Source organism: Calonectris borealis, chromosome 1, assembly GCF_964195595.1.
Source record: "Calonectris borealis chromosome 1, bCalBor7.hap1.2, whole genome shotgun sequence".
Classification (NCBI taxonomy): Eukaryota; Metazoa; Chordata; class Aves; order Procellariiformes; family Procellariidae; genus Calonectris; species Calonectris borealis.
This window is the reverse complement of record NC_134312.1, coordinates 7300307-7327779: the sequence shown is the minus strand read 5'-3', so window position 1 is coordinate 7327779 and position 27473 is coordinate 7300307. Positions and strand designations below refer to the sequence as shown.

Below are 27473 nucleotides of genomic sequence, written 5' to 3'. Positions count from 1 at the left end.
TCTTGTTAGCTCCAAGGCAGCTAATGAACCAATTTAAGCACAGACAGAAGCAATGGCTGGCAAAGTTCGTTCAGCAATTCAGAGAATCTTTCCTTGCATCAGAAATGTTTATACTTAATAAAGGACTTCCCTATGAAAGGTTTTCAGAGACTCCTCCTCACCCCAAATACATGAAACTCAGCTTTTTCATAGGAACTCAAGACCATTTCTCTAGAGAAGAAATGTACCCTGCAAAAAAATGAAAATTGGTTTTGAGACTACTGAAAGCAACACCCATTTTTTGTCAGCACCCAGCAGTATTTCTCCCCCCCTGCAGACAGCAGTACACCATCTACAACACCAACTGTTTCCTTGAGATGGTCTTAAATCTGCACTGAGCTTTGGTAGCGGCAAATTGATGAGAAGTGGCAAAACAAACTAAATATCCCTTTTCAGAGCTCATTAAAGGGAGTGTATATAACTCTGGGTCAGTAACCAAACTGTCTTTTCTTAAGATTACGTGCTCTTTCAAGTCTTACACGCAATGTCATGATTTAAATGTAGTTTCAGATGAGTTGCACTGTGTATCTAAACAGCAGTAGTAAAGCTATTTATCTGCCATCTTCTGGTATTAGTAATCTTTGTCATATGAGAGCACAGAAATGCACAAGCCAGGAAAGCAAAGTTGTGCGTATCTGGAGGGGAAAAAAACCGCAACCTTTATTATATAAGATTTTTTTCTCATCCTAAAACAGGAACCAATAGATTTAACATATCATGTCAGCTTCATGCTTTGTTTTACTAAAGCATTAAGCAGTATGCTGCTGAAAGGAAGTGCCTATGACAAAGGCTGTTTAAAGGAAGTTAAAAGACAGATAAAATGCGAACTGAACTGTTACATCTCCCTAACTCCAGCTGCACCTTCATGCACAGTGACAATGCTCACAAGGCAGAGACACAAGCACTAGTTTGCATGTTAACAAGAGCAGCTGTGAGCTAGCACTGGTCTGGAGCCGCTCACTGCATTTCTTTGCCTTACCACAGTGACTCGTCTTGAACATGGTTACAAGTTGTTAACACCTGGGAGATACACACAGAGCAACAGCAGAGCTGATTCTCAGGCTTGTCAGCTGTTGCACAACGATTGTGAACTGCTAGCAACAACAACAAAAAAAGAAGTAGATCCAAATGAAAACAGGCTACCAGTCCTGCAACATAACTTCTTCAGGACTAGGTCTCCACATGATCCAGCTTGGAAGACTGTATGGCAGCATTTCTTCCTTAAAAGATGACTTGTCTGCAAAGTCAGGCGCTAGCTCAGATGAGCTCGGTGAAGAGAGTGTAACAGGAAAGGCAGACACATAAAAGCTTGTTCTCAACCAGGCCACCGCTGCTTCTATGCCACCCTCCACCTCAACGAGCAGGACCTGCGGCAGCCTACTCCGTACAGTCTCTCAAGTAACTAAAGCAAGCGTGGGGAGGGGGTTGCTCTCATTCACAACCATATCAAAGAACAAGCTTCTCCAAGCCAAATATTTAGAGTTGAAAAGAGTTTAAAATAAGCAGACACTGGACATTTCTCTCATTCTGTAGGTGAGGTTGCCGTGCAACCAGCCTGATGAGGAGCACAGGCTCTGGAAATTAATCACACTCCGCAACACTCAGTATTCTTTTGCTGCCTATAACTCACATACAAAGGGAGCGATGAATAATACAGTTGCAAACCACAAAAGTATGTGTGAAAGGAGGAGGATCTGACACACAAAGGGCTATCTGGCAGTTTACAAGACCTGAGGGTAGAAGGCACCAAGAGATATCTACAAACAGATATATTTTATCTTGACAGATGAAGAAACACTGCTCCTTTGAGATCACACAGGCTGAAACCTTCTACTTACCTAATTTGTCTTCACGCCTCAGCTCGGAGGCAGAGTACCCAACGGCAGAACCTGGTTCAATGACCTGACAGCATCCTCAAGTCTGCCGACCTGAGCCTGGGCAGGTAATTTTCATTACCATTCAGCATGGCTGTTTTTAGCCCGCAGCCCGATTTTAGGTACCTACGTTAAAAGTTGTGCTGAGTAACAGTAGTTGTTTTCCACATGACACACATTCCTGTTTAGTTTCTGTTTTGCAAACTATGGCATGATTTACTACTACACAATTACAAAACACTTTAGCAACATTCAAAGTCTGAATCAGGACTTACTACAAATACTCCCAACTCAACTCAAATAAAGACCTCCTCCAGTCCCGTAACTGTAAACAAGTCAACCAGTGAGACTCATAAATGTATATAGCAAAAGTATATAGCTGGTTTTTTTACATTTCTGATTAAGGATTTGGAAAAAATTTAAGCTAAAACAAAGACTGACTTCTCAGGCACTAATGTGATTCCCAAAATCAGGTTGTGATTCCCAAAATCAGGTTTTGAGATTTAAGGCTACATAACACATTTTTGGTTGTGGTTGCTTTTAAAACAATACATGTGTGCCTTTCAAGCACAATTCATCTGACCTATTTCCCTCCATTGACACTAGGGAAGTCAAGGTGACTAACTCTAATATTGGCACCTGAAGGTCAGAGGGGGACATTTCTCCCCACTCCGTCACTATCTGGATGTTCAGGGTTCTGACCACTGGGTTCCGAGCACTCAGAATCAGAGCTGGAGCAGTTTGAGAAGGAAAAAACAGCTTCCACCTGTCACAAATTGGGCACGCCACATTCATATACTCTTTTGACAACTATCCCTTCGTACCCTAGACTTCCACATATGAAATACAAGTTACCATTTTCCAACCTCACACGGATAATCTGAAGAAACAGTAACGATTAGTTTCAATGAGTTCAGATGCTATAGGGAAAAACGTCACAGAGGGAGGAGGAGGAAAGCACAAGGAATGTTTTTTTGTAAGAATCCCCCGGATTTTTTTTAGTGAGCAAAATACCACCCCAGCTTTATTTTTTGAAATATCACAGCCGTTCTGGCTGAATGTTCAGATACATTTCCATCAAAAGGACCGGGAACCTTAGCAACAGGTAGTACTTCACTAAAACAATTTAGTAGTGTTGCATAACATTGTTTAAGTACCTATCTTAAAAGAAAATGCCCCAAGCCTGTCAGTGTTTAAGAGGCATTTGGATAATGCCCTTATTAACATGCATTAATTTTTGGTCAGCCCTAAATTGGTCAGGCAGCTGGACTAGATGATCATTGTAGGTCCTTCCAATTGAAATATTCTATTCTATTCTAAATTATTTCAGCAAAGACTCTCCGTGTCATAATGAAAACTAAATTGTCTTCAGTAGATTCATAGAACTGACAGAATTGCAGCTGAAGCTAAAGTTATGTGCTTTAAAACAGACTACTTCTCTGAAGATATTTACTAAATAATTACATCACTAGCACAGACATATTTACACCCCTAATCCTATTATTCTCCTACTGCGGACAGGATCTAACATAGAAAAAGACCTGGCGAACAGAATGATAACATCAAGTAGTTCCTTTTTTTTTTTTTTGCCAAGACTACTTCTAGGAAGATGAAGCTATTATTTGCTTCATCTCTATAGCATTTCAGGAGGAGTTTCCACAGAATAAGCAATTATATACAACCTATTGTTCACTTACCCTGCTGTCTCTGTACACGTCAAAAACAACTGAAAAGGAGAAAAATAAAATATATGTTAATCTTAAAAGATATATAATTTCACAGAAGATGTCTAAATCTGAATAGATACTTGTGTACACAGCACACTCTGCAAAGTCAGTATGTCTAAAGAACTGCAAGCCAGAATTAGGTTCATTTCCAAGAGGGAGTTGAAACATTTCAAGAACTACTGTTAATGCACTGAGAGATCAGCTGCCGGGTTTTTCCATTTAATGCTGGTTTCTTCTGTTGATTTTTCCCCCCAAAGAAGAACATTTGATAAACTCTTAGCACAGAGAGAAGCTTATCTTCGACATTACTGCTGTTCGGTTTACAGCAGAACGGAGAAATTTCAAGGAAGGATCAAGACTCCACTGCGTTAGACACTGCGCAAACATTTAATATGAGAAAGTTCCTGCTTGAAGGAGATTAAGGCTTCAGCAGATAAGAAGACAAACAGGTTGTAGGAACAAAGAGGTCAGTGGGTGTGCTGAGGAGGAGGTGGCAGCGAAATGGCTATGTTTAATGTAACCCAGAGCAGAGATAGCACACCTACCAATTATCAACAACGCTTTCAAACAGACCCTTTGCTATTCGGTGATTGACGCAAAGCTGCCCTGCGTAGCTCCATTGTTGTCCCTCCCCTTGACTTAATTAAGCGTGAATCTTTGTACATGCATCTTTCTACTAGCTTCTGCTCTGTATGGTTAAACAAATCTTTGTCTTTCTATTCAGCTAGGGAAAATCGACAGGTAAGCATTCAGGCATGACTACATGCAAAACTTGTACCAGAAAGAAAGAAAGCAAGCAGAAAGAAAGAAAAAGAAAAGCCAGATTTAGAAAAACCTCAGACTAATGCTGTATTGTCACTTTCTCCACTAATAAGGAAGGGAATATTTCAGCTAAGAGATTTCCCAATATATGTGGGAAAAACTAAACTTAGGATATGACTGAAGAACACTTGAGCCTCAGCGACTACTCAGGAAGCTGCCCATCAGTAACAGGGATGTTGATTGATCACGTTCATGCATGTACAGCTACTCAGCAGCTTAATCTAGCATTTCATGCGAAATTGGCTGGGCTAAGGGCAAACCACAACTCAACAGCACCAAAGCCAGTCACGTAACTGTTTTTGACCATGTAGGCTAAAAATCCACACAGCTTTTTGCACAAGCTCAGTTACGTCAATTTAAAATGTCATTCTGGGATTAAGTGCTATGATTTTCTTGAGAAGACAAGCCCGCGGTGGCTAAGTCATCAATGTGAAGAGGAGCACAACAACCCTAAGTTTCTTCTCCAGCTGTTCAACTGAACTTGTTGCCTGTACCGTGTATTCTCATTAGTCATACTTCACTAATGGAAAACTTGCATCTGAGCTTTATTATAAAATGACGCCTCTCAGCTTAAAGCAAGCCTATGGCAATCATTGAGGCTAATGGCATTTAGCAGAATTTACATCCCTGTTAAGACTGACTGCACACCGGTGACTAGTTCGGGACACTCACAAACACTGAACAGACAAGAAAACCTGAACTGCTCGCTCTTCTTAGGGACCACCTCAGAGCAGGAGTGTCGTGGGCCAGTGAGACTGTAGTAAAACTTTACCAGCAATTGCTCAAAATGGAGGGTAAGCCAAGGCTCAACTCTACAGTAAGTATCAATACCTCCAGAATACTCTTCTTACTGGGCTCTTATGAAAGGTATTTAGGAGGTTCTAACATCATTTAGAAGTATTTATAAAGCATTCACCCATCTGTTATCCTACTGCTCTGACTCTGCAATGCTTCAGCTGCTCTGACTCAACTCTTCCATCTGGAGATGCTACCAGACCAACTGGAAAAAGCAGAGCAAACAGCATCAAAATCCCCAACAAAACAAGAAGTCAGGAAAAAGAGCTATAATACCTTTCCTTTTAAAAGCAAACAAACAAGCAAACCCAGATTTTTATTGTTAACAATACATATGCTACCAGATAGTGGATCAAGGGATAAACTGGGGGATGAATGAAGTGTGGTAAAAAAACCCAGAAAATATTTTCTGCAGGGCATTTCTCTGCAGAAGGACAAGTCACCAGCATTTAGTGCTTAAGAACAAAAGGTTAACAAACCTTCATGCCAGAAGGTCATCCTGAAACCTCCTTTTCCCAGAAGGTAACACAGATGGCATAGTTTTATGTTCTTTACATAAGATGACACTTCAGACCTTTCAGTTCACCATACAGCAGTTTCAGAGCCCAAATCTAGGTATCAGTTTCCAAAAATAGTGCCCTGAATTCTTATCTATCAGTCGATTACATACCAGCTAAAATTACTTTGGAGCACCGAGGAAAATGAAAAGACAGTAATCAGAATGTCAGATCTATATGACTGATCTTACTTCAAAACATTAGGGCTATGGACCTATTAAATTAGTACACTGATGTCCAGACTACTAGTCTTCTCCAAGGAGTGGTCCTTGAGAACTTCTCTGGACTGAAATAAAGGAACCCTGCAGAGTCAAATTATTAAGAATTTTAAAATAAGGTAGACTGGCATTAGAAGGTATCTTTTTCAGCAAGTCAGACAGGACAGATCTATTTGACTGCTCTGGTGGCTCGGCAAAATAATTAACCGTGTTCAAAACTTACTTAAAAGGTTGAGTATTCAAAGCTTTACAGAAGACAATACAACTGCCAGACAATTCTTACGTTTATGTATTTTACTAAACTGAGGTTTGGCCCACGCCAGATCCAATTTAAATTTCTTCATCATATTTTTCACCACTCCTGATCACCCATCACAATGGAACACTATTCAATTCTCACTAAACCATGTCAGGAAACTATTTCCAGTAAGATTTGCAAAGGACTCCACATTTAAAGAACAAGACAATTTACTTGGGCTGCTTAGGTATATCAAATACTGTGGCCTTTATTCAAAAGTTTCAGAAGCTAAACTGCTGCGCATCAATATTCTAGGAGAAATTATTATAACTCTTTGAAAAGAAACCTACAAATCCTTTCTTCGAGGAATACATCAATAATTTAGCAGCAAACACCTGGCAACATCTTTATGAACAAGTATTCTTCTTACTACTGAATGCCTTTTTTTAAGCATTTCCTACCTCACTTCTCAGGTTTAGAATTTTTCTTAATTAAAAACAAGTATAAGGGGAAAAAGCCTTCAAAAAAAAAAAGTCATTATGCCTTCTGAAGGGATCTTTCACTCATTCGTTGTGTTTTTCTGAAAAGCTCCAGCCTATTCCTTCAGGGTTTTTTTGTTCCCAATTTTATAGTCATTCAAAACCTACATTGCTCTGCGTACTCTAGCCACAAGAGCTGTAAGACTCTACCAAGTTAAAAAGAACCAAGCCTTGTGAAAGAAATAGCTATGAAGAGAGAGATGCATATCCACAGACTTAAAATACTGGGGATGCCATTATTTATTGAGAAGTACCCATTTTTCCACTGATCTCCAGCAGTAAACTGGAATTTATCACATTGCAACTCGGTGCGCTGTGGAGCCAACGAGCCTGGCTCAGCAACAGGGGCAGGAGGACAGGTCTCATTTCTGTGGAGTTTGCCCTGCAAGCCCTTTCAATTTCAAACCTCCCAATACCCTGCAAAAGAACTTCAAAGAGGTAGACCCTTCATTTCTGTTTTTAAGTCTTTGTAACTATGTATGCAGCAAGTATTTAAAAACCTTCATAAACATCCTCCTTCCCTCCCCCATGCTCCCCTTGCTAATTGAAGCCTTAAGATACTTACAGTCTTCATCCAGGAATTTATACTGCACGTGTTTCTTGAAAAACTCCTGTATTGATTTACAGATCTCCTCATGTTGCTTAGAGATATGATCGTAGTATTGAGTGTAGTCCCTCTGTGATATACCTGTCAATAATTTTAGTAGATTATAAAGAGCTTTAGGCATGCAAAAAACCCAACCAGACAAAATGCAGTTATCAGAGACATGCATGTTATAATTTATATTTCAGAAGATGGGGTTCTCCCAAGATTCAACCATTTAAGAATTACTTGGCTTTATTCTCCAATATTTAAAGCACTTCCATTAGGAATTTTTTCCTTGAACAGTTCTGCCCTATATTTTGTGAACCTCATTTTATATATACAATCTTTGACTATTTTAAAGTGAATTTCAGGAGGAACCTTTGCCTGCATTTAAGTTTCCCGTTCCTGTCTTTTCCTTTCAGTTTCATTCCCCCTGGTTACTCCGGTCAAAAACCTTTTCTGTTCTGCACATCAGATGTAGACCAGAATTTGGAACCATGAAATGAAAGGGGCAGAGGCTAGGCTTGCACATTAGAAAAGATGATAGATCCTAGCATACCATAAAGATTTTCACTTAACTGATTTTTTAAGCATGGAATAAAGCGTACCTGTTTGATAAGGCACTACAGGCGAAACCTTAAATCCTAATATCAATGAGATGGCATGCAGTCTAGTACCTTATTTCTTCCATTTAGCCCCCCAAGGGCTGTCTTGCATATCTGACATCAGATACTTCACGAGCTCTTAATTTCAGACACTTGTTTGTCTACAAGACAATCGTTTAAGTTGACATCAACAGGATTATACACTTGCTTGCATCTTAAGTGACAGAATTCTCATACAGGATGCGTCAACATAAGCCACTGCAATACCCTGCTGGACAAATGTCAAATCAAGACCTGCCCCATTAATGCAGAATAACTCACTCATGCTATTTAGGGGAAGAAAAAGCCAGAATCCCCCAAGAAAGATGTATCGATGGCAGTTTGCTGTTTTAACCATATACAAAACACAAGAGATTAAGTTTTACTGTAAGACAACACTGACTACCTCCAAAGATGTGCTCTTTAAAAAGGTTCATATAAAGTTTATGATGTCAGTGGAACTTTGAATTGTTAATACCACTGCAAAGCTTACTTCGGGTCTAAAAACAAAAACCAAGAGATGGTGGCACCTCAGAGGATGCAGATGCGTAACTGGAAAATCATTCACTACACTATGCAATATCACTCCTTAGTTTGACTGACAGACTTATTAATTTTAAGAGCACGGGAACGTATTGTGAAAAATCTTGGAACTGTCTTCAGAAATGCAGCTGGAGTGCTAGCTAAAAAAAACCCCAACATACTGGCAGATCTACTAGGTTTTAAAACCTAGTAATGAAACGCGCAGAGTGTTTAGTTAGCCAGTAAAAATGCTTTGAGGTATTTGAAAGTAAATATCACTATATATATTCCATAATAAATCTACATTCAAATGTTTTAGAGGTTATTACAGTGATGATATCTCTGGCAGTTGTGGTGTTCCAGCAGCACATAACGGGTCAGGATTCAGCTCTTCCCCCTTCAAAAAGCTATGTCAGTAGCCATTAAGCAATACCAGCTTAACGGAGAATCTCTGCTATTAGCAAGATAAACTCTGTTACAGAGAACTGTAATAAACCTTGCAATTGGCATGAATGGATAGAGAATGGAAAGATGAGTGTGGAAGCACCAGAAAGATCAGCTAAATAAAATGGCTTTGAGAATGGTATGTGTTGGCAGCACCTAGATTATCACATCCCAAAACATCCATGTGGATTTCCATAGGACACCCAGACCAGGAAACAAAGAACAGTGAGTACGTTCCTAATGATTCACAGAGGTGGGACAGGATGGAGAGACAAATTGCTGACAGCTCCTAACAGGTACAAAAAGGCACATCCAAAACAAGCACATAGTCACCATGCTGAGAAGAAGCCAGAAGAAACAACGAGGACCAGATAGCTAATATCCCTTCACTTCCATATCAAGGAATCCTGGACAGACTACTTGTATATATGCATCTTGGTGCTTGTGAATAGGTAGGTATGAGACAGACAAAATGAGCAAACTTGGTTTTATTTTAAAGCAAAAAATCACCTTCCTTCCTCTAAAGTCTGGATTAGAGCTTTGCTACATCACTGCTATAACATCTCCTTGTTAGAAGGGTTTAGGCAGAATGACTCAATCTCATATAAGCACCAGTTCTGTGCTATTTACATTTCTGTTCATCTTTAAAGATTCCATGTAGACCACACCAAAAGTGAATTCAAACTCCAGGATAGTATTTAGCCTGAAATCAAACCCCTCAATTCAAGCAACCTGTATGTGCACTAGATCTCTAAGCTCCTGTTATAGTTAGCAGAGAATAGTCAATACACCTAGAGGAGTATAATTCAGCTAAATTTACCCTAGAGCTGCCTAAAATACATGCTCTAGCACAATCTGCCTGTCCTCCAGCTGTCACAGGTATTCTGATGCACCCATCAGCTCTTTGCATGCTGTGGATACCCTAGCTGTTCAGTGCCACTTGAAACATTTTACATTTAGGTTTTTGAACCAGAGTAAAAAAATCGACAGGTTTTCTGACTCAACTACACTGAATATAATAAGAGCTCAGACACCTCGTACATCTGTGGACATGTTCTGACCCTCCCCCCCCCCCCAACTTTCTGCTTATAATATCCACATGTGGTCACATTTTATCAGCATAATACCCAACTGCCTCTGTATTAATTCTGCAAGCTGGCTACGATGCCATTTGCTCCTGAATATAAGAGTCACTTACAAAGCAGCCTTTGGGTGAAGTTTCTGAGTTAGCAATTAGAATTAAGAATATTCCCACTGTAATATTGAGCATGCTGTGTCGTCAGGCTTTCAAATACAGTGGAAAGAGAAATGTGCACGCCACATTTTAAATTACAGAAAGAAGAAGAAAACATTAATTCCAGAAAGGAGGTGTGATAGGAAAGAACTGTCTTCAGATTTAGCTCTGATTCAAGGAATCAGAGAAACTCCTAAGAACTTCACCTAATAATTTTATCTTTAAGAAAATCCTTACCAATAAGCTTGTTTTCCTTGACAAAGCATCTGAATTCTGCACCAGGGATTAGTTCACACCATCTGCGAAGAACAAGCTATAGAGGAAAAACAAACGACAAAGTATTGTTTCAGAAAAGTAATAGGTAACTTTTTGTCAATAGGTATACCTTCTAGTTTTGCTGTAATGATAAGATGACCTCTGAAGTTATTCCTGATACAAAAAACCAAAACAATCTTAACCTGCGGTTCACATAATCATCTGAGCAAATACTTCAAAGCAATTAGACTTAATATTAATTTCATAGAATCACAGAATGCTTTTGGTTGGAAGGCACTTTTAAAGACCATTTAGTCCAAACTAGTTTAAAGTAGAAAGGTTCAAACTCGACATAAGAAGAAACTTTTTCACCGTGGAGACTGTCAAGCATTGGAACAGCTCCCTGATAGCGGTTGTACAGCTTCCATCTACTGAGGTTTTCAGACCAGATTGATAAAATGCCAAGCAACCCAATTTGATCTTATCGCTTACCCAGCTTTGAGCATGAGAATGGTCTAGAGACCTCCTGAGGCCCCTTCCCACCTTCATTATCTTACATTCTTCCACTTTGTATGGCATTTATAACTGTGAAATTATTTCTGAAACAACTTCAAAGTTACATTAATGATAAAGCATGGAAAACAAAAAACACAACACAACAAATCTGTCATGGAATTGGCAGAAAGTTGCTCCCTAGTCAAAAGAGCTGATGAGCAGAATTAAATTTAACCAAATCAACCTCTATTCTGGTATACACCCAAGTAGAATTCTGTGACGCCTTTGAAGGCGCAAACCAGTTAAAATAAGGACACGGGACAGAAATAGTAACCAAACTATTATAGTCAATAGGACAGACTGCCTGGTAATTAAAGCGTATCTCTAGCACTTTCTCAAGTTTCTGCATTTCTTAAGCTGAAGTATTCAGATTTTGAGGGCCTCAATTACTGCTCATGGGTACTGGAAACTCTCAACACCTATCACCCGCAGAAGAAAAACCTCAGTAATCAAAGGTGACACTCCTAACTACAGTGTAAACATGAAACTCTTTGTTTCAACTTTCAGATGTCTTGGATTTTTAAAGCACATTAAGATAGTGCTTTAAAAAAAAACAGGGTTCATTCACTTTTCTAAAGCCCTTTAAGCCCATAGGATGATAACAAAAGCTATATTTACATAAAAATTATTATTAGAGACATGACCAGATGCTACCATAAAAGCGATAGCACCACATGAACAGTTTAAGGCATTTTTAATATCTACATTGCTAACTTAACATTTTAATCTGGTAACCAGCATATGAAACAAGATACGACAGGCCACTTCAGGATGTCCCCAGCCACCACAGCTAGTTTCTCTCTTAGTAACCTCAGTTGTGATATTCACAAGCAATACTATCAAGAATATATGACTTTCAGTTATTGAACTTGTCCTTCCTGGCAAAACCTGACAGACATGAGTAAACTGCAAGGAGGCTTCAAAAGTCTGAACTTTAGCTCATCTCTGATCTGAAATTAAATGAACTCCTTACGAACTGTAGCGCTTAACCAGGCTTCCCCACACTTCCCCACACTGCCCAAGCAACACAATTAAAACAAACAAAACAAATTTTATGGGCACATACCCAAGCACAAATGGCAGCCTACCTGTGAGCAATTCGTTTAAATTACCTAGAAATCGTGTAGAGAGTCTTACCTCGTAGTCCAAGGAAGGATCAGGGGAATCATCAGTGCAGTGAATAAATCTGGAAAATTAAGGCACAGGCATCAAAATCTGCTTTTACATATAAGATTTTAGCCACAGTGAAAAAAATAACCCTGAACTATGAATCACGAAAGCTACTGTTAAATTATCTCCAAGACGTACAAACCAAGTAAATTCAAGAGATCAATAACAAACCTCCTTTCGACAATCATCAGGAGGTAAAAAAAAGGAAAAAAAAAGTTTTCCTCTTTTCATCTAGTGTAATTTGGAAGCACTTAAATTTGGACAGGGACGTGGCTAAAATGTGAGTGTTTATTCATTGTTGAGTTTTTTGTTTGAATCAACAGTGCTGCTCCTTTCCTCTTTATTGTTATCTTGGCATAACTGTATTCTCAAAGAACCAGATAAACTTGAGCAATCTAATCTAGTTTCATTGCAGCATGTTTTCCCTAGTACTTTTAATGTTTAACTTCCTAAACCACACAACAGAGACACATCATCACGCCTTACAGCAGTTTATTTCCATGAATAAGGGATGCAAAACAGTGCCACTCGGCACTTCTGATTCCACAGCATGGTAGCTTTCTAAATTAAGAGCCTTAAGAAATACTCTTACAAATCCCTTGAGAGTGGGAATAAACAAAACTATTTCCATAACTGCAAGCAGATGTCAAGGTTTTGTCCCTTGTGAGCAGCTGACTCTGTGTGCCACCTTTCAGGAACTATCAAGAATGGAGGCAGTTATACCCAAGCCAACTTCTACGTACCTTTTTGTCATTTTACAGCAAACCTTGCAATAAATCCTGTAACTTTCAAAGGGAATTAGCAAAAGAACATGCATTTTCCTTCCAAGTGTACTCCCTGAGCTTACTGGCAAGAAACTACTTCGATGCACAGAACTGTGTAAAGGGTCACTGCTGAGCAATAGTCTTAAATGGCAACACTGACACTATCTCCCTTTGGCACTGAACTTAGTTAAGGAATCCAAAAGTCTAACATCTCTAATACAAGCATTGCATTTGTAAGACATAGCTGCCCAGCCTTCGGTTTGAAGCGAAGAGCTATTGTAAGAGTTCATGCAGTATGCAGCCAGCAGAAATAAATTTCACATGTTTTAGTTTAGACTTTAATATCCACTACACGCAAAAAAGAAGGGCAATAACAGGCATGCTTTCCAAAAGTACTGTAATCAAACAGATCATATATATCTGTAAGCCTACGTAAACAGGTAACATCCTTCAACTACAGTTTATATGCCCCACAATTTAAGATCTGTCGAGGCAATAGAAACAAACTCACGAGAGCTTGCAGTTTTGCTAGACTCAAAATTCCTCCCTTACTAGCATATATGCCTATCATGCTCAAGAAAATATATCACACACACAAAAACAATCATAAACTATATATAAAAAGGCAGCTGAAGTCCAGCACATGGAGTTTTACAGTCCCTGCACATTAGGACCCGTCGTACCTCTCACAGACTTCCATATCTGAGGTCGGGGTACCTGCAATCTGCTTCATTCCAATAACATGCAGTCTTTTCCAGCAGTCAAAAACCAGCCTTATGAACAATCAAAATTATCCCCTGCTCAACTCTCAAATATTTTGGGTGAGAGCTATGTGGGGAAAGATACTTCCTCTTTCCTTGTAAGTCAGAAAAGGAAATCCTTGGGTGCCATCCCAAGTCACAGACTGCTCAGCTACTGCTGCCAAATCAAGCAAACAGGCAAAATGATGAATATAGACAAAAATACTGCAAGACGCAGTAATGTTATTTTTCCTGAGTCTTAATGATACAGGACTGAGTACAAATGAGGAAAAAATGGGAGAACGCCACGAAACACAAAATAAACTAAGGTTTTGTAGTTTCATTTTCCTTCTAAATAGTATCACGAGTTTTTGTCAACAAAAGGACATTACTATCACCCCTTTTTTGGGGGTAAATTTTGGGCAACTTGAGGTAGTTGCAATTTTATATTTTTTACCAACATATTGTAGCATCAATCGTTCAGACCCAGCTGAATTCATCTATTACATATGGCCTTCTGACCATAAGAGGCAGAAGGCTAAGAGGGGTTTGTTTAACCCGCATCCTATTCAGGTTTGGAGGTACTTGAAAAAAACAATCAGAAAGACTTCAGGAACCCAAAATCGAGAGAGATCTGGGCTCTCTTTTCCAAAGCCTTTGAAAACTGTCATTTTGACTACTACTAAGGCTGAAGGAATTAAACTCTACTGCTTATAGGCCTTGTGCTGTGGTCAACAGCTTGTTTACAGATTTATACTTAGATGTCAAGAACAGAAAGATCAAGGTCTCTTTATATGTAGCAGCTGTATGTTAATCTCCAAATGCATATTCTTGACAACAGAACACACTACATGAAGCCACTATGCTGTTCCGTTTTCAACACTGAGAAAAGTAATTTAAGAATGTCTGTAAGACCTCCAGTACCTATCCTGCTAAGAGAGCCATGAACTCATTTGCAAATCTCTGAGATTTTTCTGTGGATAATAAACTACTCTGAATATAATTAGAATTGTAAAAGTTATTCTGTACCTGACAGTTCCCGTGCTATAACCTCATAGTTTATTTTTAAACCTTAACAAAAAAAAAAAAATTAAGGAGAAACTTCTAACAGCCTTTGATCTGCATCTTTATTTCTTGAATATTGAACCTTGCTGGAACTTTAAGGACTAAAAGAAATAGGAAATTCATGCACCATTCCAAAGAGGATCTTGTACTACGCTGTAAATTGCTAGGAAAAAACGGGATGTGAGTAAAACCTCAAGAAAACAAATTCATCAAAGGCCTCATTTTCCACATCCTCTCATGAGGCACTGTCTACCTCAAAATAGGCTATACTACAGTCTAAACCCTCAGCTACTGTTCTTGCAAAAAGGTATCCTGAGTGCCAAGTCACATCTTTATGAGCCAACACTGCCTCCTATGTTCTGTTAGGAGAACACAGGTTGTTATTCCTCCACATCTCAGAAAAACTTTATAATTTCTTTATAATTTGTAATTCAATATTTAGAAGCATTAAGTCTGGTATCAAAAATGTAGTCAGAATGCTAGCAAAAACCAAAAAGGATTGAAACATTTGCTAGGTTTTAAAGTTAAAGAATGTGCTTAGGAGCCTGATGGGCTAAACCTCGCTCAAGAGCAGACTTTCTCAATTGTTCTCAGAAAGAAGCACTTAAATTTTAACCAAGCCCTCTTATAAACACCTATATAAAAAAAATTGCATCTCCCTTCATGTTCCTTTGTATCTTGCACATTAATACATTTGGAAAATTTTCCTTGGCCCATGGGAGTTGTTTCACCTGTTCCATTAACCTAGTAGATATTTCTTACCTACTAAATGTGGCATAGACGGTCCCTTCACTCTGTTTCCTGGGCTTAGGCAGGATTGAGTGGCTACTTTTAGACTCTCTACTTCACCTGTCTAACCAGCTTCGAAAAGTTTCAGGAATGAACTTCTGGAAGTAACAGGTCCATAGCACCAGCGGGTCCAATAAAATACTGACAGTCAATTTAGAACGCGTAAGTGCACATCAGAAAGCAGCCGTTCTTGCACGTGACTCATACCACCCCTCTATAATAAGTCAAAGGGCAATCCCTACAAAAGATGTTCTCTCCATTAGGTTGCTTTTCAACAAGGTTGAACTTACAGGACTTCTTATTTCACCTCTATGGTTATGATTATTAAACAACTGGAAAAATAAGAAGACTTCAGTGTTCAAAATCCCAATCTGCAGATTTAAAACATCCAGTATTGCCTTGTAGGACAGGAACAATCTCCAAAGCTTGACAAAATTTCCAAGGTTTATTAACGAGCATGACATAACAACAAGCTTATCTTATAATTGAAAGGGTATTATCATATCATTAGATCTATTGCTAATATTTATACCAGTCTCAAGGTGGGCAATTATGTCTTAACAAAATATAGTCCACACATTCTAACAATAAGGAAGAAAACCGTATTCTAAACCAATACACTCAACAGGGCTTTAAAAGGATTTTTGTTCAAAAGAGGAGTTTTAATCACTTAACAGAAATCCCAGTTAGAAAGGGATTTTTTTTAAACACATGTCCAACAACACTAAGGACTAAGCCTATGTTAAAACCTGAAAAGTTAAGGATCACACCACCCACAAGTTTTTACAAGTTTTTTTGTGAACTCAGCTAAGTAAAATGCAATGCTTACTTTGAAGTAGAAACAACATTGACTACATTAACGAGTGCATCACTCTGAAGTCTTTGTTATTTTATACAAAATTAACAAGGAGAAAAGTTAACTCATTATTCTGAATTTTTCAATCAAACAAAGTGTCAACATCGTGAGAGAATCCAAACTTTTAAAACAGTCAAAGCTCATCCAGTCATGCTCAGTATACCTGCATTAAGGCCGTATTTTTTAATGGTTTGTATTGAATTATTGCATAGCTGAAGTTTTCTTGGAACTTGAGACAATTGAGAATTACAGCAAGGGCAGTTCCCTGACCTGAACAATGTATAGATCAATACCAGATAAGCAGACAGGAAATGGGAGAGGAAGGAAGAGGCAAAGAAAGTGGTTTGCCTTAAGTCCCACATCACTGGCAAAGCTGGATTAAGAAACAGATCTTCAAATTGCCTTTGCAAAGTCTTTTCCATATTATGACCCGTGAATTGGATTTTTAAGTTAATACAATTGAACAGAGAAAAACAAACAAACAAACAAAAAAGGGTATACAACATTTCAGCTGTTACTTATGCAGGGCAAGAAACTTCTAGACCATACTGAGTATTAATGTAAGAAGCAGAAATACAGTGCATTTATCCTCCCTCTGAGTAGCCCTTCCAAGGGATTTGGATATCTTTCATTTGTTCAGCACTTCAGGTTCTTATGCCAGCTACATTTTTAATTTCTGCTTGCTAAGGACTAGGGAACGGGCAGCTAATCAATAGTATAATTAAGGAAGACCACTGTTCTGATTCAGCAATGATCATTGCACTGTTTGGGTGGGGACATTTTGTACGAATAACTTAGTAATTTAGAAATACCATGCACAGACTGGACAATAATATAGGCTTTAATCAAGTACAACATATTCATAAAATATAAAATACATAGAGACCAAAGTGATTTTACACATTACACACGTCCCCTTAGTCATAAGTACGACTTCCATTCAAATTCATGGAAACCGCAAGGCTGCACTGCCCATGTTAACTCGATCTTACCAAAACAACAAAGCCTGTTCTGGCAAAAAAACCTCCATAACCCAAATTTATACATTAGATTAGCCTTTATAGGAAGGGAAATAAATACAACACTTCTCAAATGAAACTTAACCTTTAGATTAGGTGATGATCCCACAATCATGTCACAAGGTTTGCTTATTTACCACCCACTAGCTGAGCTGTGCTGTCTGGTGGTGTGCGCAGTCTTACCACATTGGAAAAAGAGTCTAAATCGATTGGACTACTGCAATTTGAGGTGTTGTCTTTCTGCCAGAGGTTATTCTCCCACAGCAGGATCAGTAGAAGAGAGCGTGTCTGCTACAGGCTGCCTAGCCACTACCGTTGTTAGTCTGGTGTGAACTGAAGGTGAAATTACTGATGGTTCAAGTTAGCACCCACGCTGTGAAATCTCACAACACAGCAGCTAGAACGCATTCATTGCCTCTGCAACTAAGTCAGCGCTGTCTGCAGAGGGCAAGGTGACTAGCTGAGGCACTAACTTTACCTGATACGAGAGAAAACCTGACAGAAAATGCACCGATTTCAGTCTCAGCGAAGGTGCTCATTCTACCACGCAAATGGCATAAACGAAGAGCACAAACACACACACAGAGTTGCCACATCTTCTAAATCAAGTGATGCTTGCTAAACACTTGATTGTGTCCCAAACTCATTAGAAAGTGATTAACCAAACAGGAATTCTCCAAGGAGCTCAGGGTGCTTTTTGCTGAACCTCCTTCTATATAAGGATAGTAGAATACAAAACCCATAGTATTTAATATTCACAAAGGGATGATACAAAGTGTACAGTTCTTTTCAGACCCACAAGACTCCGTCCTGAAAGTAGTTACAACAAAGGGCACATTAAATTTTAGTGCTCAACCCTCTGAGCAAACTGTCCTCAAGACACCTGGCCAAGTCACCTAGCCTCCCACTAGCGGAAACCATAAAAAAAAGCTCCTTGGTAAGTCACCAAAGTCTTCTGAGAATCACTATTCACTCACCTGTGAAATGTAAACTACAGATTTGTCATCTCCCCCATCCCTTTCATTCTCTATGATCCCAGAATCATGAATTCTCAATGCTCACAATTGTTTCTCTAGTCCAACATACTTTTCAAACTGTCTTCTCACCCCAACATCATCTCCCCTCCTTCTCAGTCTCTTCCCCTGCACCTCATAATGTTGTAGGCTAGACATAATGTAAAACCGAGCATCAGAATTGGACTGACAGTGTTGCTAGCACTGCATAAATGCAGAGATAAGGATGAGGATGCTACCCATAATTTTTTTAACGTACCAACAATTTGGGGGAAAAGAGTGTTACTAGAGTTGCAGGAATAAAAAAGAAGGCAGTTGCACACCATTAATGCAACTGGCTTCACGTTTTAGACAAGACAATTCTTATCGGGTCATAAGCTACTTAACAAAGGACTATGATGCTTGGTAAAGCATAATATGCTATAAAGCACCTAGAACAAGTGCCCTGCATTTGACTGAGTCTCCTAAGTATTGCAGTAATATAAATAAGCATTGAATAATTGAAAGCGATCTCTTGGATTCCAAGCCATGATTGCCCTTTTTCTTTTAAATTCTGCTTTTCTGGAAGGAAAAAAAAAAAAAAAAAAAAAGGTAGTAATAATAGTAACAAGAACATTAAATTCCAGTAATTTTATTTTCTTCCAGAAAAAGGCTGTATTTTAGAAATGAGTGACATGAATCAGATGCAGGTACTACAGGAGAAAACTGTTCCCATACAATTAAGTACTCTCTTCATGTAAGCAGACAAAATAAACCCCAAGCACATCGTATTCGTAATTTTATCTATATTATCCTTAGTCATAATTCCCGGAGTGCATTTGTTCAAGAGCTACAAGAACTTAGCTCAGAAGGAGCTATAGGAACACATTAGCAGAAGTCTCAGGCATCTTCCAGGCAGCCACACAAACTTCAACAGCTTTAAAATTTGAAAGGGACATGGTAAAGTCATGCTGTATTACCATGAGAAGTGGCAACAGTAAGGTAGGTAGCAACAAGTAAATGCCAACAGGGGTGGAAGGCAAAAAAACCCCAAGATTAAAACATCACTTGCTCTGGAAAGCAACTCAATAAAAATGGTCTTTTCCATAGTGTCATTTCACATGTACTACTTTAATATAATGTCTTCCTGTTTTGCTTTTCACTCATTTGCATATTAAAATCAAGAGAATTAATATAAGAATAAAATGGAGGCTGCTCTACTCTTGTCAACTGAAACGAGGTAAACAATTCTGGTTTACTAGGAAAAACTCACTCACGGTAAGTAACAATGAAGATAATTTGCCTCACAATTCTCTGCACTAAATTGGACCTGGCATTATTTTTGCACGGTGGAGGGAGACAAAGAAGAAGGAGGGAAGGGGTGGGGGGAGCTTCAAAGAACAACTTACTTATTACTGTACCTGAAGCTTATATTACTGTACCTGAACAACTCTTAAACATGAATATGTATTTTCATATCAGATATTTATCATTACTGTACAGTAAAAAGTTAGATCTTTCAAAAGAACTGAAAAGTTACCCTCAGAGGGTCGGGGGTTTTTTTGACTGGGTATAAGATTGTCTCCTAGAAATCTACTTACGGTTGAGTGAGGTCACGAGTAATGAAGTCTGAACTCTTGAAGAGGAGGAAGATGTCACTGAGAGCTTTACATTTCAGAGAGCTGTTCATTGCTATCCAGTAGGCATCCTAAACAAAAAAGGAGATTATCCAAAAATGCTCCTTTACTAGCAGGAAGGAATGCAAGCTGCAGATCTATCACCACTAAATACTATGCAACATTTGAAATACACGCAGAAAATTATTTTTTTATTTTGAGGAAAGCTTCATTAGCCGTTAAAGAGACACGATAGTTATTGCTTTTCTGATGAATACTCTGTTGAAAGCAGAGCAAATCCATTTTAAAAAAACTTAAGTTTTTGCCTTACTGCTTCCAGGCACTTTCTTGGAAGGCTTGATTGAACACAAGTTTCCCTTGAAAATATGATACAAAAACATTTGGGTGCACCCATCCTTAAGGTATAGTTAGAGTACCTAAAAATAACTAGAGGGAAGTTTATTGCTTTTTTAAAAAATGTGGGGTTTATCCCAGGCAAAGTTTTCAACTAGTATCCTAAATGAGAAGAGTCTGACCATCATACTGTTATCTGTGACAAGGATACAGGGTTTTATGTGAGAAAGACAGTGCTGTCTTGCATCAGCCTCACCAAACAATGCACCATCTGGCTCTAATCTACCAGACCAATTTGTGGTGTAGTACTTCACTGATATCTTGACTACCACTCCTTCCTTTTTCAGAACCACTAGTCTCTTCTACTTTCCAATGCATTAAGATAAAACAACCAAAAAAAAATCCTTATGTTAACATCTGTTACAAGTTTTGGGAGTCAGCATTCTTACCCTTGGAGCACTCCAGTTAAGTTTAGGAAAAACACTACCACCCAAGGAACTTATTGCTTCTTGAACTTTAGCTGTAAACTCAGGAAATTCTGGTGCCTGAACAAAGAACAAGAACAACAAAAATATCAATTTCAATACATTTAATAGTGAAGTGTAGCCATTTTCTAAATACCATTAGAAATACATATTGTAGAAGGAATAAACGTGTCCAAAATCAGGATCCAAGAACCCCCAAAAAATAACGTATTTGTAGAAATAGATCACTTAAGAATCAACTCCGACATTCTTTCAATCAGAGAAAATTGAAAATATGTTTCCAGTTCTCACTCTCATTACTAGCAAGATTCCATGAACTTCAGGGGAAAACCCAAAACTTCGTAACATTCATCATGAAAGCTGCAACAGCTGGCAAACATGCAAGTCAAATAAACAGACCTTAAATACATACCTGTTGTTTTATATCTGATGGTAGATTATTGTATACAAATAAGATCCAAGAAGATTTAAAAACAAACAAACAAACAAACTTTCAAAAACAGTTTGTTTAGAATTAAGCATCTCTTTAAAAAATCTAAAATGCAAATATTGTAGCATTCTGTCAAAGTATTAAAAGGTAGAAAGAAATCAGTTTTGTTTTGTAATAGTTCTCTAGTTGCATTTAGGAGCACAGTAAGAGAGCAAAAGTAAATAAATCAATTCACAGGCAATTTGAGTGATAGCTCCTCATTTAAACTTTAGTTTTACAAAATGTTGTTGGTAATACTTTAACTTATCAGCTCCTAAATTAGGTCTTAAAGTAGCTCCTTAACAATATATTGCATCAAAATAGAGGACACACTGCAAAGGTACTGGTTGGATTAGAAAACCTTGTCTTGTAAAGAACATTGTCAATACTGTAAACATAAGATAAGGGAAAAAAAACTCCTCAGGATGCTACAAACTCCACTCTGAATGTGGTGCAATAGAAAAAAACCAGGTTGCTGACCTTTAAAATAATAAGAAAGGATTTCAGGCATATGTCAAAGATTTTTCATGTAATAGGATTTATAGCAAAAAGTATGTAAGAACACTATTTCTGCCTAAGTATTTTTAAACTCAACTCAAACTTCCAGGCTAAAGCTAATTGATGTCTCTAAAATAACAAAGAACTCACAGCCACACAAGTGATCACAAAAAATTCATACATTTTGGCATTTCCTTTCCACAGCCCCCCCCAAATGCAAACAATTAATAAACCCTCTCACATATTAGCGCAGTGACCTAGACTGAACATCAAACATTCTGAATTTTTCCTTAGTATGTTACCTAATCTCCATGGGAAACTACACTTGAAAAACTGAAAAAGCATTTTTCTTATTTTACTTTATTTTTAGAGCTTCAGTCAATTCTAGAAATTGTTCCTGCAGGAAGTAAAACTTTTCAGCCACTGCATTCTGATCCAATCTCCTTTTGTTTTGACAGAAGTCAGAAGTCATACTATATATGTAATTCCAGCACATACTAAGCCTCCGCAGGGAAATGTTACCATAATGTCATTTGATTAATACAAGTGAGGAAATATACACAAGAGGATAGCTCTAAGGCTGCAGAAACAAGCTAGATTCTAACATTTCTTAAATTCTGAATGCCTGACTTTGCAACCATCGATAGTAATGCGCGTTTTTTTAAACACAAAATTTTCTATAATTCTATATTCTAATTCTTCTTCAGAATATAGAAGGGGCAAGGAAAACAAGTTCTACCTGACAACTCAGGTGAGTCATCAAATCAGAATAATCACGACAGCCCACCTTACTGCTCCCTGAGCCAAGAAACCAACAGAGAATTATAACCTAGGATTTATCGTTAGTAAGATACAAATGGCCTAGGCTGACAGCAAATGCAGAACAGCAGTCTCCAGCCTGTCCCACTATTCTTTACACGTCATGTTCCCTAGTGTCTCCCTGTTCAGCTTCCACATCGCTACTTGATCCATTCTCATCTCTTGCAGTAACTCCAGATGCAGCTCCCCACCCTTCTGCATTCTACACAGGCTGTTTCTTCACTCTCTTCATCAAAGTGGTAGCAGGCAACACTTAACAGCACAGATGACTATTTCCATTCTCTCACTGGCCTCAGAGCAGTCCCTGGTTTTCGGGTAGAGAAAGCATATTTGCCACGGATGGAGTCTACAGAGCAATCATCTACCAAATTTACGAGACGGTAAAGAGCACATTGTGAAATTCTACTTTTAGAGTCTCTTTCTTTGACCAAATGTGGGTGTATTTTCGTAAGAACTAGCCACAGGCACAAACCGTGCTTATTATCAACCGTTTTCAAAGTTCCAGGTTTGGCGAAAGACAAAGCCCTGCCAATCTCTGAACAAGAGCCACCTTGGAGGCCAAAACACCCCTCTCCTTCCTCTACCCCACTTTTATTGCTGAGCATGGTGTTATATGGTATGGAATATCCCTTAAGACAATTTGGGCCAGCTGTCCTGGCTCTATCCCCTCTTCTTCTCTTGCCTACCCCTAGCCTAGTCGCTGGGGAGGGGCGTGGGGCAGACTGGGAAAAGAGAAAGCCTTGATGCTATGCGAGCACTGTTCAGCAATAGCTGAAAGTTAACTCCATCCCAGCCAGCCGCAGTAAAACACTAGCTGTAAAGCTGCGATCTGTACACAGTACACAATGCTTACTTAGCTGAACTGAAATCACTTGGCCTATACCCTTCTGATGGGTATCATACCTCTTGATTATGTATTTCCTTATTGTGTTGCACACTATAACGAAACCTGATTCAAAAGTCTGATATAATTTCTTTAGCAACATTAACGTGACCTTCGCAAAAGATAAGATGGATACCAAAATCCTTGTTCTGAATAATTTAAGATCTAAGGCATCTATTTTATCAAAGCTTAGCTATTTGAACTGAAGCTATTAGCGTGTGCAAATTTGGCATGTATTAGTTTTAAAATCTAGGCTAGAAATTCTGTGCTAGCATATGCACAACTCAAAGCAGGGCTGTGTTTATATTGCACCTAATCCAACGTGAGCAATTCAACACTATGTTGAACACTGGGGAGTTAATAGGACTGAAATAATAGTATCAATGGCAAACAAGTGACGCAAGTATATTAACTCTGACAATGATAGGGCAATAGCAAGTTTCAAAAAAGATGTAAAAAAAGATCAAGGAAGCCTGGTTCGTATCCATCAGGATCCTGATTCTAAGCCAGGCACAGTGCACGGAGAGCGTAATGACAGGAAAAGGAAAAAAAAAGATGATAGAAAAAATATACTTAGGAGGAAATAATGGCACAGGTGTAAGAGAAGAGCTGTGAAAATTGAGCTGCAGGGGCTTCGTTTCTTCTGCATCCAGTCTGATTAAGTAATTGGGAGATATTCAAAGTGGTGAAAATGAAAGACAGCTATATTTAGAGCTGTACTTCAGTTCATTTCCTATAGTCTAACAAGTGTGTGATTGTTGGGGATGAAGAAAAGCATTTTATTTTTAGTTAAACAAAATTAAGCCAGCAAAACTTTTTTAAAGTTACAGACATCTACACTGCCATCTGTCTAGAATGGTCTGAAAAATGTTAAATACAGCAACAGATATGTCTAACTGGCACCAAATTTATATCACAAGGTTGCAGAAAGCATACCGCTTACAAACCCACGTTAGGCTTTTACAGGACCTTACCGTAGTTGTGGTAGTATTCTCATCATCCGACCACTGTTAAAAACAAGAACAAATCAAAGGTTACTGGCTTCCTGAGGCATCCTTTATAATTTATGAGAACATCAGAATTCATATGGCTTCCTACAATATGCAGATCAAATCATTGCCCTGGAGCTCCAGGTGATGTAGCGTAACATCACCATCCTCCAATTATCACGGCTGTAAATTAAGACAGGAAAAATATTGTATATTCAGCAGAAGCACTATTCTAAAGTACGGATAAAAGACGACACCTATATATTTTAATTGTGATTTATATCACAAACTTGGACATTTCAGAACTCAACAGAGAGTCTTCCCTGTCTAAAGCTTGTCTCCAGCTCCAGCACTTCCATCCTTAGGCCCATGATCCATTAGTTTCACTTGTATTTCTTTTTCATCTCCTTTTTGTATGTCTGTCACCTCGTGCTTACAACATTTTTCAGCGTTTTTCTTCTAGAATACCCTTCTGAGCTATTAATGCCTCAGAAACTTTCATTGTTTCTGGAAATAACTCCTCCAAATGTACTCCTCCTTCTAATTTTTCAGGGCATGAAACAGCATTAAGTTCAATTCCAACATCCTTCAACGTTCCCTACTTATTATTACAAATGCAATTACCAAAAAATAAAAAAAAAATTAAAGAGTCTTCTGTGAAAGAGCATAGAAACATTTTAAACCTTCCCTGACGGGGAAGTATAAATAATGATGGGTTTACGTTTTTCAAGGCAACTACCATGTGATTATTATTTTTGTGAAGTACTCTCCTCAACTATAAATTATGCAGAAAAGGTCACACATTCATATTTTTCTCAAGAGACTTGACATTAAGTTGCGTTTTATACTGACCTGTATTTCCTCTGCATCGTCACTCCCCTCCTGAGCATGACTTGGTGGATCTTCTCTAAAACAAAAGATTAGCAGGAAAAAAAAATTAAGTACTGGAGTTTGACTTGACTGTATACATTACATTTCCACAGCATCTACCAGCTGCTGATCTCAAAATGTTTTGTAAGAAGATTAAGCCTCAAAACCCCTGCCAGAGAAAAATCAGAGCAAGCCAGTACAGAAAACTGAAGACCAAACACTCTGGCATTAGACTTGGGCCCTACCCAAAACACTTTGCTTCTTTCAAATTAGCAGATCACTTTCTGTTCTGAAAACGCCATAACTGAAGCTTTTCAACACCCTATTAATCATTCTTGTCCAACTTCACTGTACTCTCACAGAAGCACAAATTAAACTTTTTTTTTTTTTAAACAAGTTCAATTTAAATTATGCTTTGCCTCCGTACTCTTTTTCCATGTAAAAATTTTAAAAAATTGAGTTTCAGATGTTGACCTGTGAATTTCTGGTACTGAAAAGAAAATGTCCTCACACTCCACACGCAGAAAAGAAAATCCTACGGCAAGGGGATATGCAGTCAATAGCTTCTTCCTGAAACGTTCCTTTTTCTACACAGGTGAGACTGCTGTTGTAAACATTAGCATATCTGGGAGAAAGCACTTGATTGCAAATATTCCTTTGAAGTTTTCGGTGACTTTTGAAGTTCTTTAGCCAATATAACTGACTGTGAAGATCTTAAAGGAGAAGACCAAGCTCTTGAAGAAGACTTACCACAGCAAGACAGTGTAGCAAACAGGGTAAGTTGAAATGTACGTCCCTGCCAAAACTCAACTCTTCAACAAGCTAAGTCTCTGCAGTCCCTTAATGCACTTCCATAGGGATTAAGCTATCAATGCAGTTTTTGAGATCTAGAGGTCAGATACCGGTTCACTGAAGATTAAAAGCGATCTTGGTCTTGACTGCAAGAAGATCACCTTCACTTCTAACTAAGAAAGTTCAACTCAGAGAAAAACTGGTTTCTAAAAGGGATTTTAAATTGGAAACATCTTAAAAAAATATAATTTGAGTCAATTATACAGCTGTCTATTATGCCACTGAAGACAGCAGAAATTGTATAACAGAGCTGTGAAGTCAAATCCTCAGTTTTAGCTTTTCTGAAGGCTTATTAAAAAATAAATGGCTGCTGCTAAATAAGTTGCACAATTCTGCAGAAGCAGGTGACAATATTACTTCTTATCCAAAATGATTTAAAAAACAATTCTAATTTTCTGAATACCTTTTATTAAAAAAAAAGAATTTTAAAATTAAAAAAGCTCTTTCATCTTTACAAGGTGTTTAAACAGCTTCAATTTTATATAAATTGATTCCTGAGAAATTAGACATAGCTCCCTTACACTCACAGCCTAATTGGTTGCTCTGTGAGAGGCAAACTACCAGTTGGGAAATGATGGAGTGTGGACTGATTTCTGAGTCTGATCATTAACAAGATGTATGCATGCAATAATCATTTTACAAGGAAGCCATACAGTGAGATTCTAAGCAGAAAACAAAGAACAAGGCCTGGGTTCTTACCAACTGTTTTTCCTATCTATCCACCTCATTCTTCTCCATCCAAAATCCTGGCATAGGTATACATCCAGGACATTCAGCCTTGTCATATGCATGGATTATATGTACGCAAATCATTATACAAACTCAATAATCACTAAGATTTTGTATATAGCTTATCTTATTGAGACTTAAACTCAGGTAATGTCACTTCACCCCTGGATAAGGCAGCAGGCATGTGAATGGCGTGGGACAGGTCAAGCCTCTGAACTGGAGCTAACCGTATCAAAGCAACCAAACACAAACCAGCAGGCTGCGCACCCGAGAGACTGGTAGACGCCGCAAGGAAAGGTGGAGAAAAAATGAAAGAACTGTCTCCACTTGGTCTCCACTTGGAATGAAGTGTATTACATGGATTTGGGGTGAGGCACTGGAACAGGTTGCCCGGAGAAGCTGTGGATGCCCCCTCCCTGGAAGTGTTCAAGGCCAGTTTGGACGGGGCTTTGAGCAACCTGGTCT

General features: G+C 38.4%; 1 protein-coding gene across 4 annotated transcripts in view; it reads right to left on the bottom strand.

Annotated features, from left to right (window-relative positions):
• CDC123 (cell division cycle 123) overlaps positions 1-27473 on the bottom strand; it is a 38437-nt gene that overhangs the window by 9279 nt on the left and 1685 nt on the right. For 2 of the 4 annotated variants that reach the window (XM_075143648.1, XM_075143657.1), the window contains 8 exons: positions 25410-25464; positions 24543-24575; positions 20864-20959; positions 20046-20152; positions 12187-12235; positions 10477-10552; positions 7375-7497; positions 3611-3639 (listed from right to left, as the gene is read on the bottom strand). In XM_075143648.1, coding sequence (XP_074999749.1) covers positions 3611-3639; positions 7375-7497; positions 10477-10552; positions 12187-12235; positions 20046-20152; positions 20864-20959; positions 24543-24575; positions 25410-25464 — 568 coding nt within the window. The remainder of the gene's footprint in view (positions 1-3610; positions 3640-7374; positions 7498-10476; positions 10553-12186; positions 12236-20045; positions 20153-20863; positions 20960-24542; positions 24576-25409; positions 25465-27473) is intronic. The other 2 variants (XM_075143671.1, XM_075143665.1) reach the window with 2 other exon arrangements.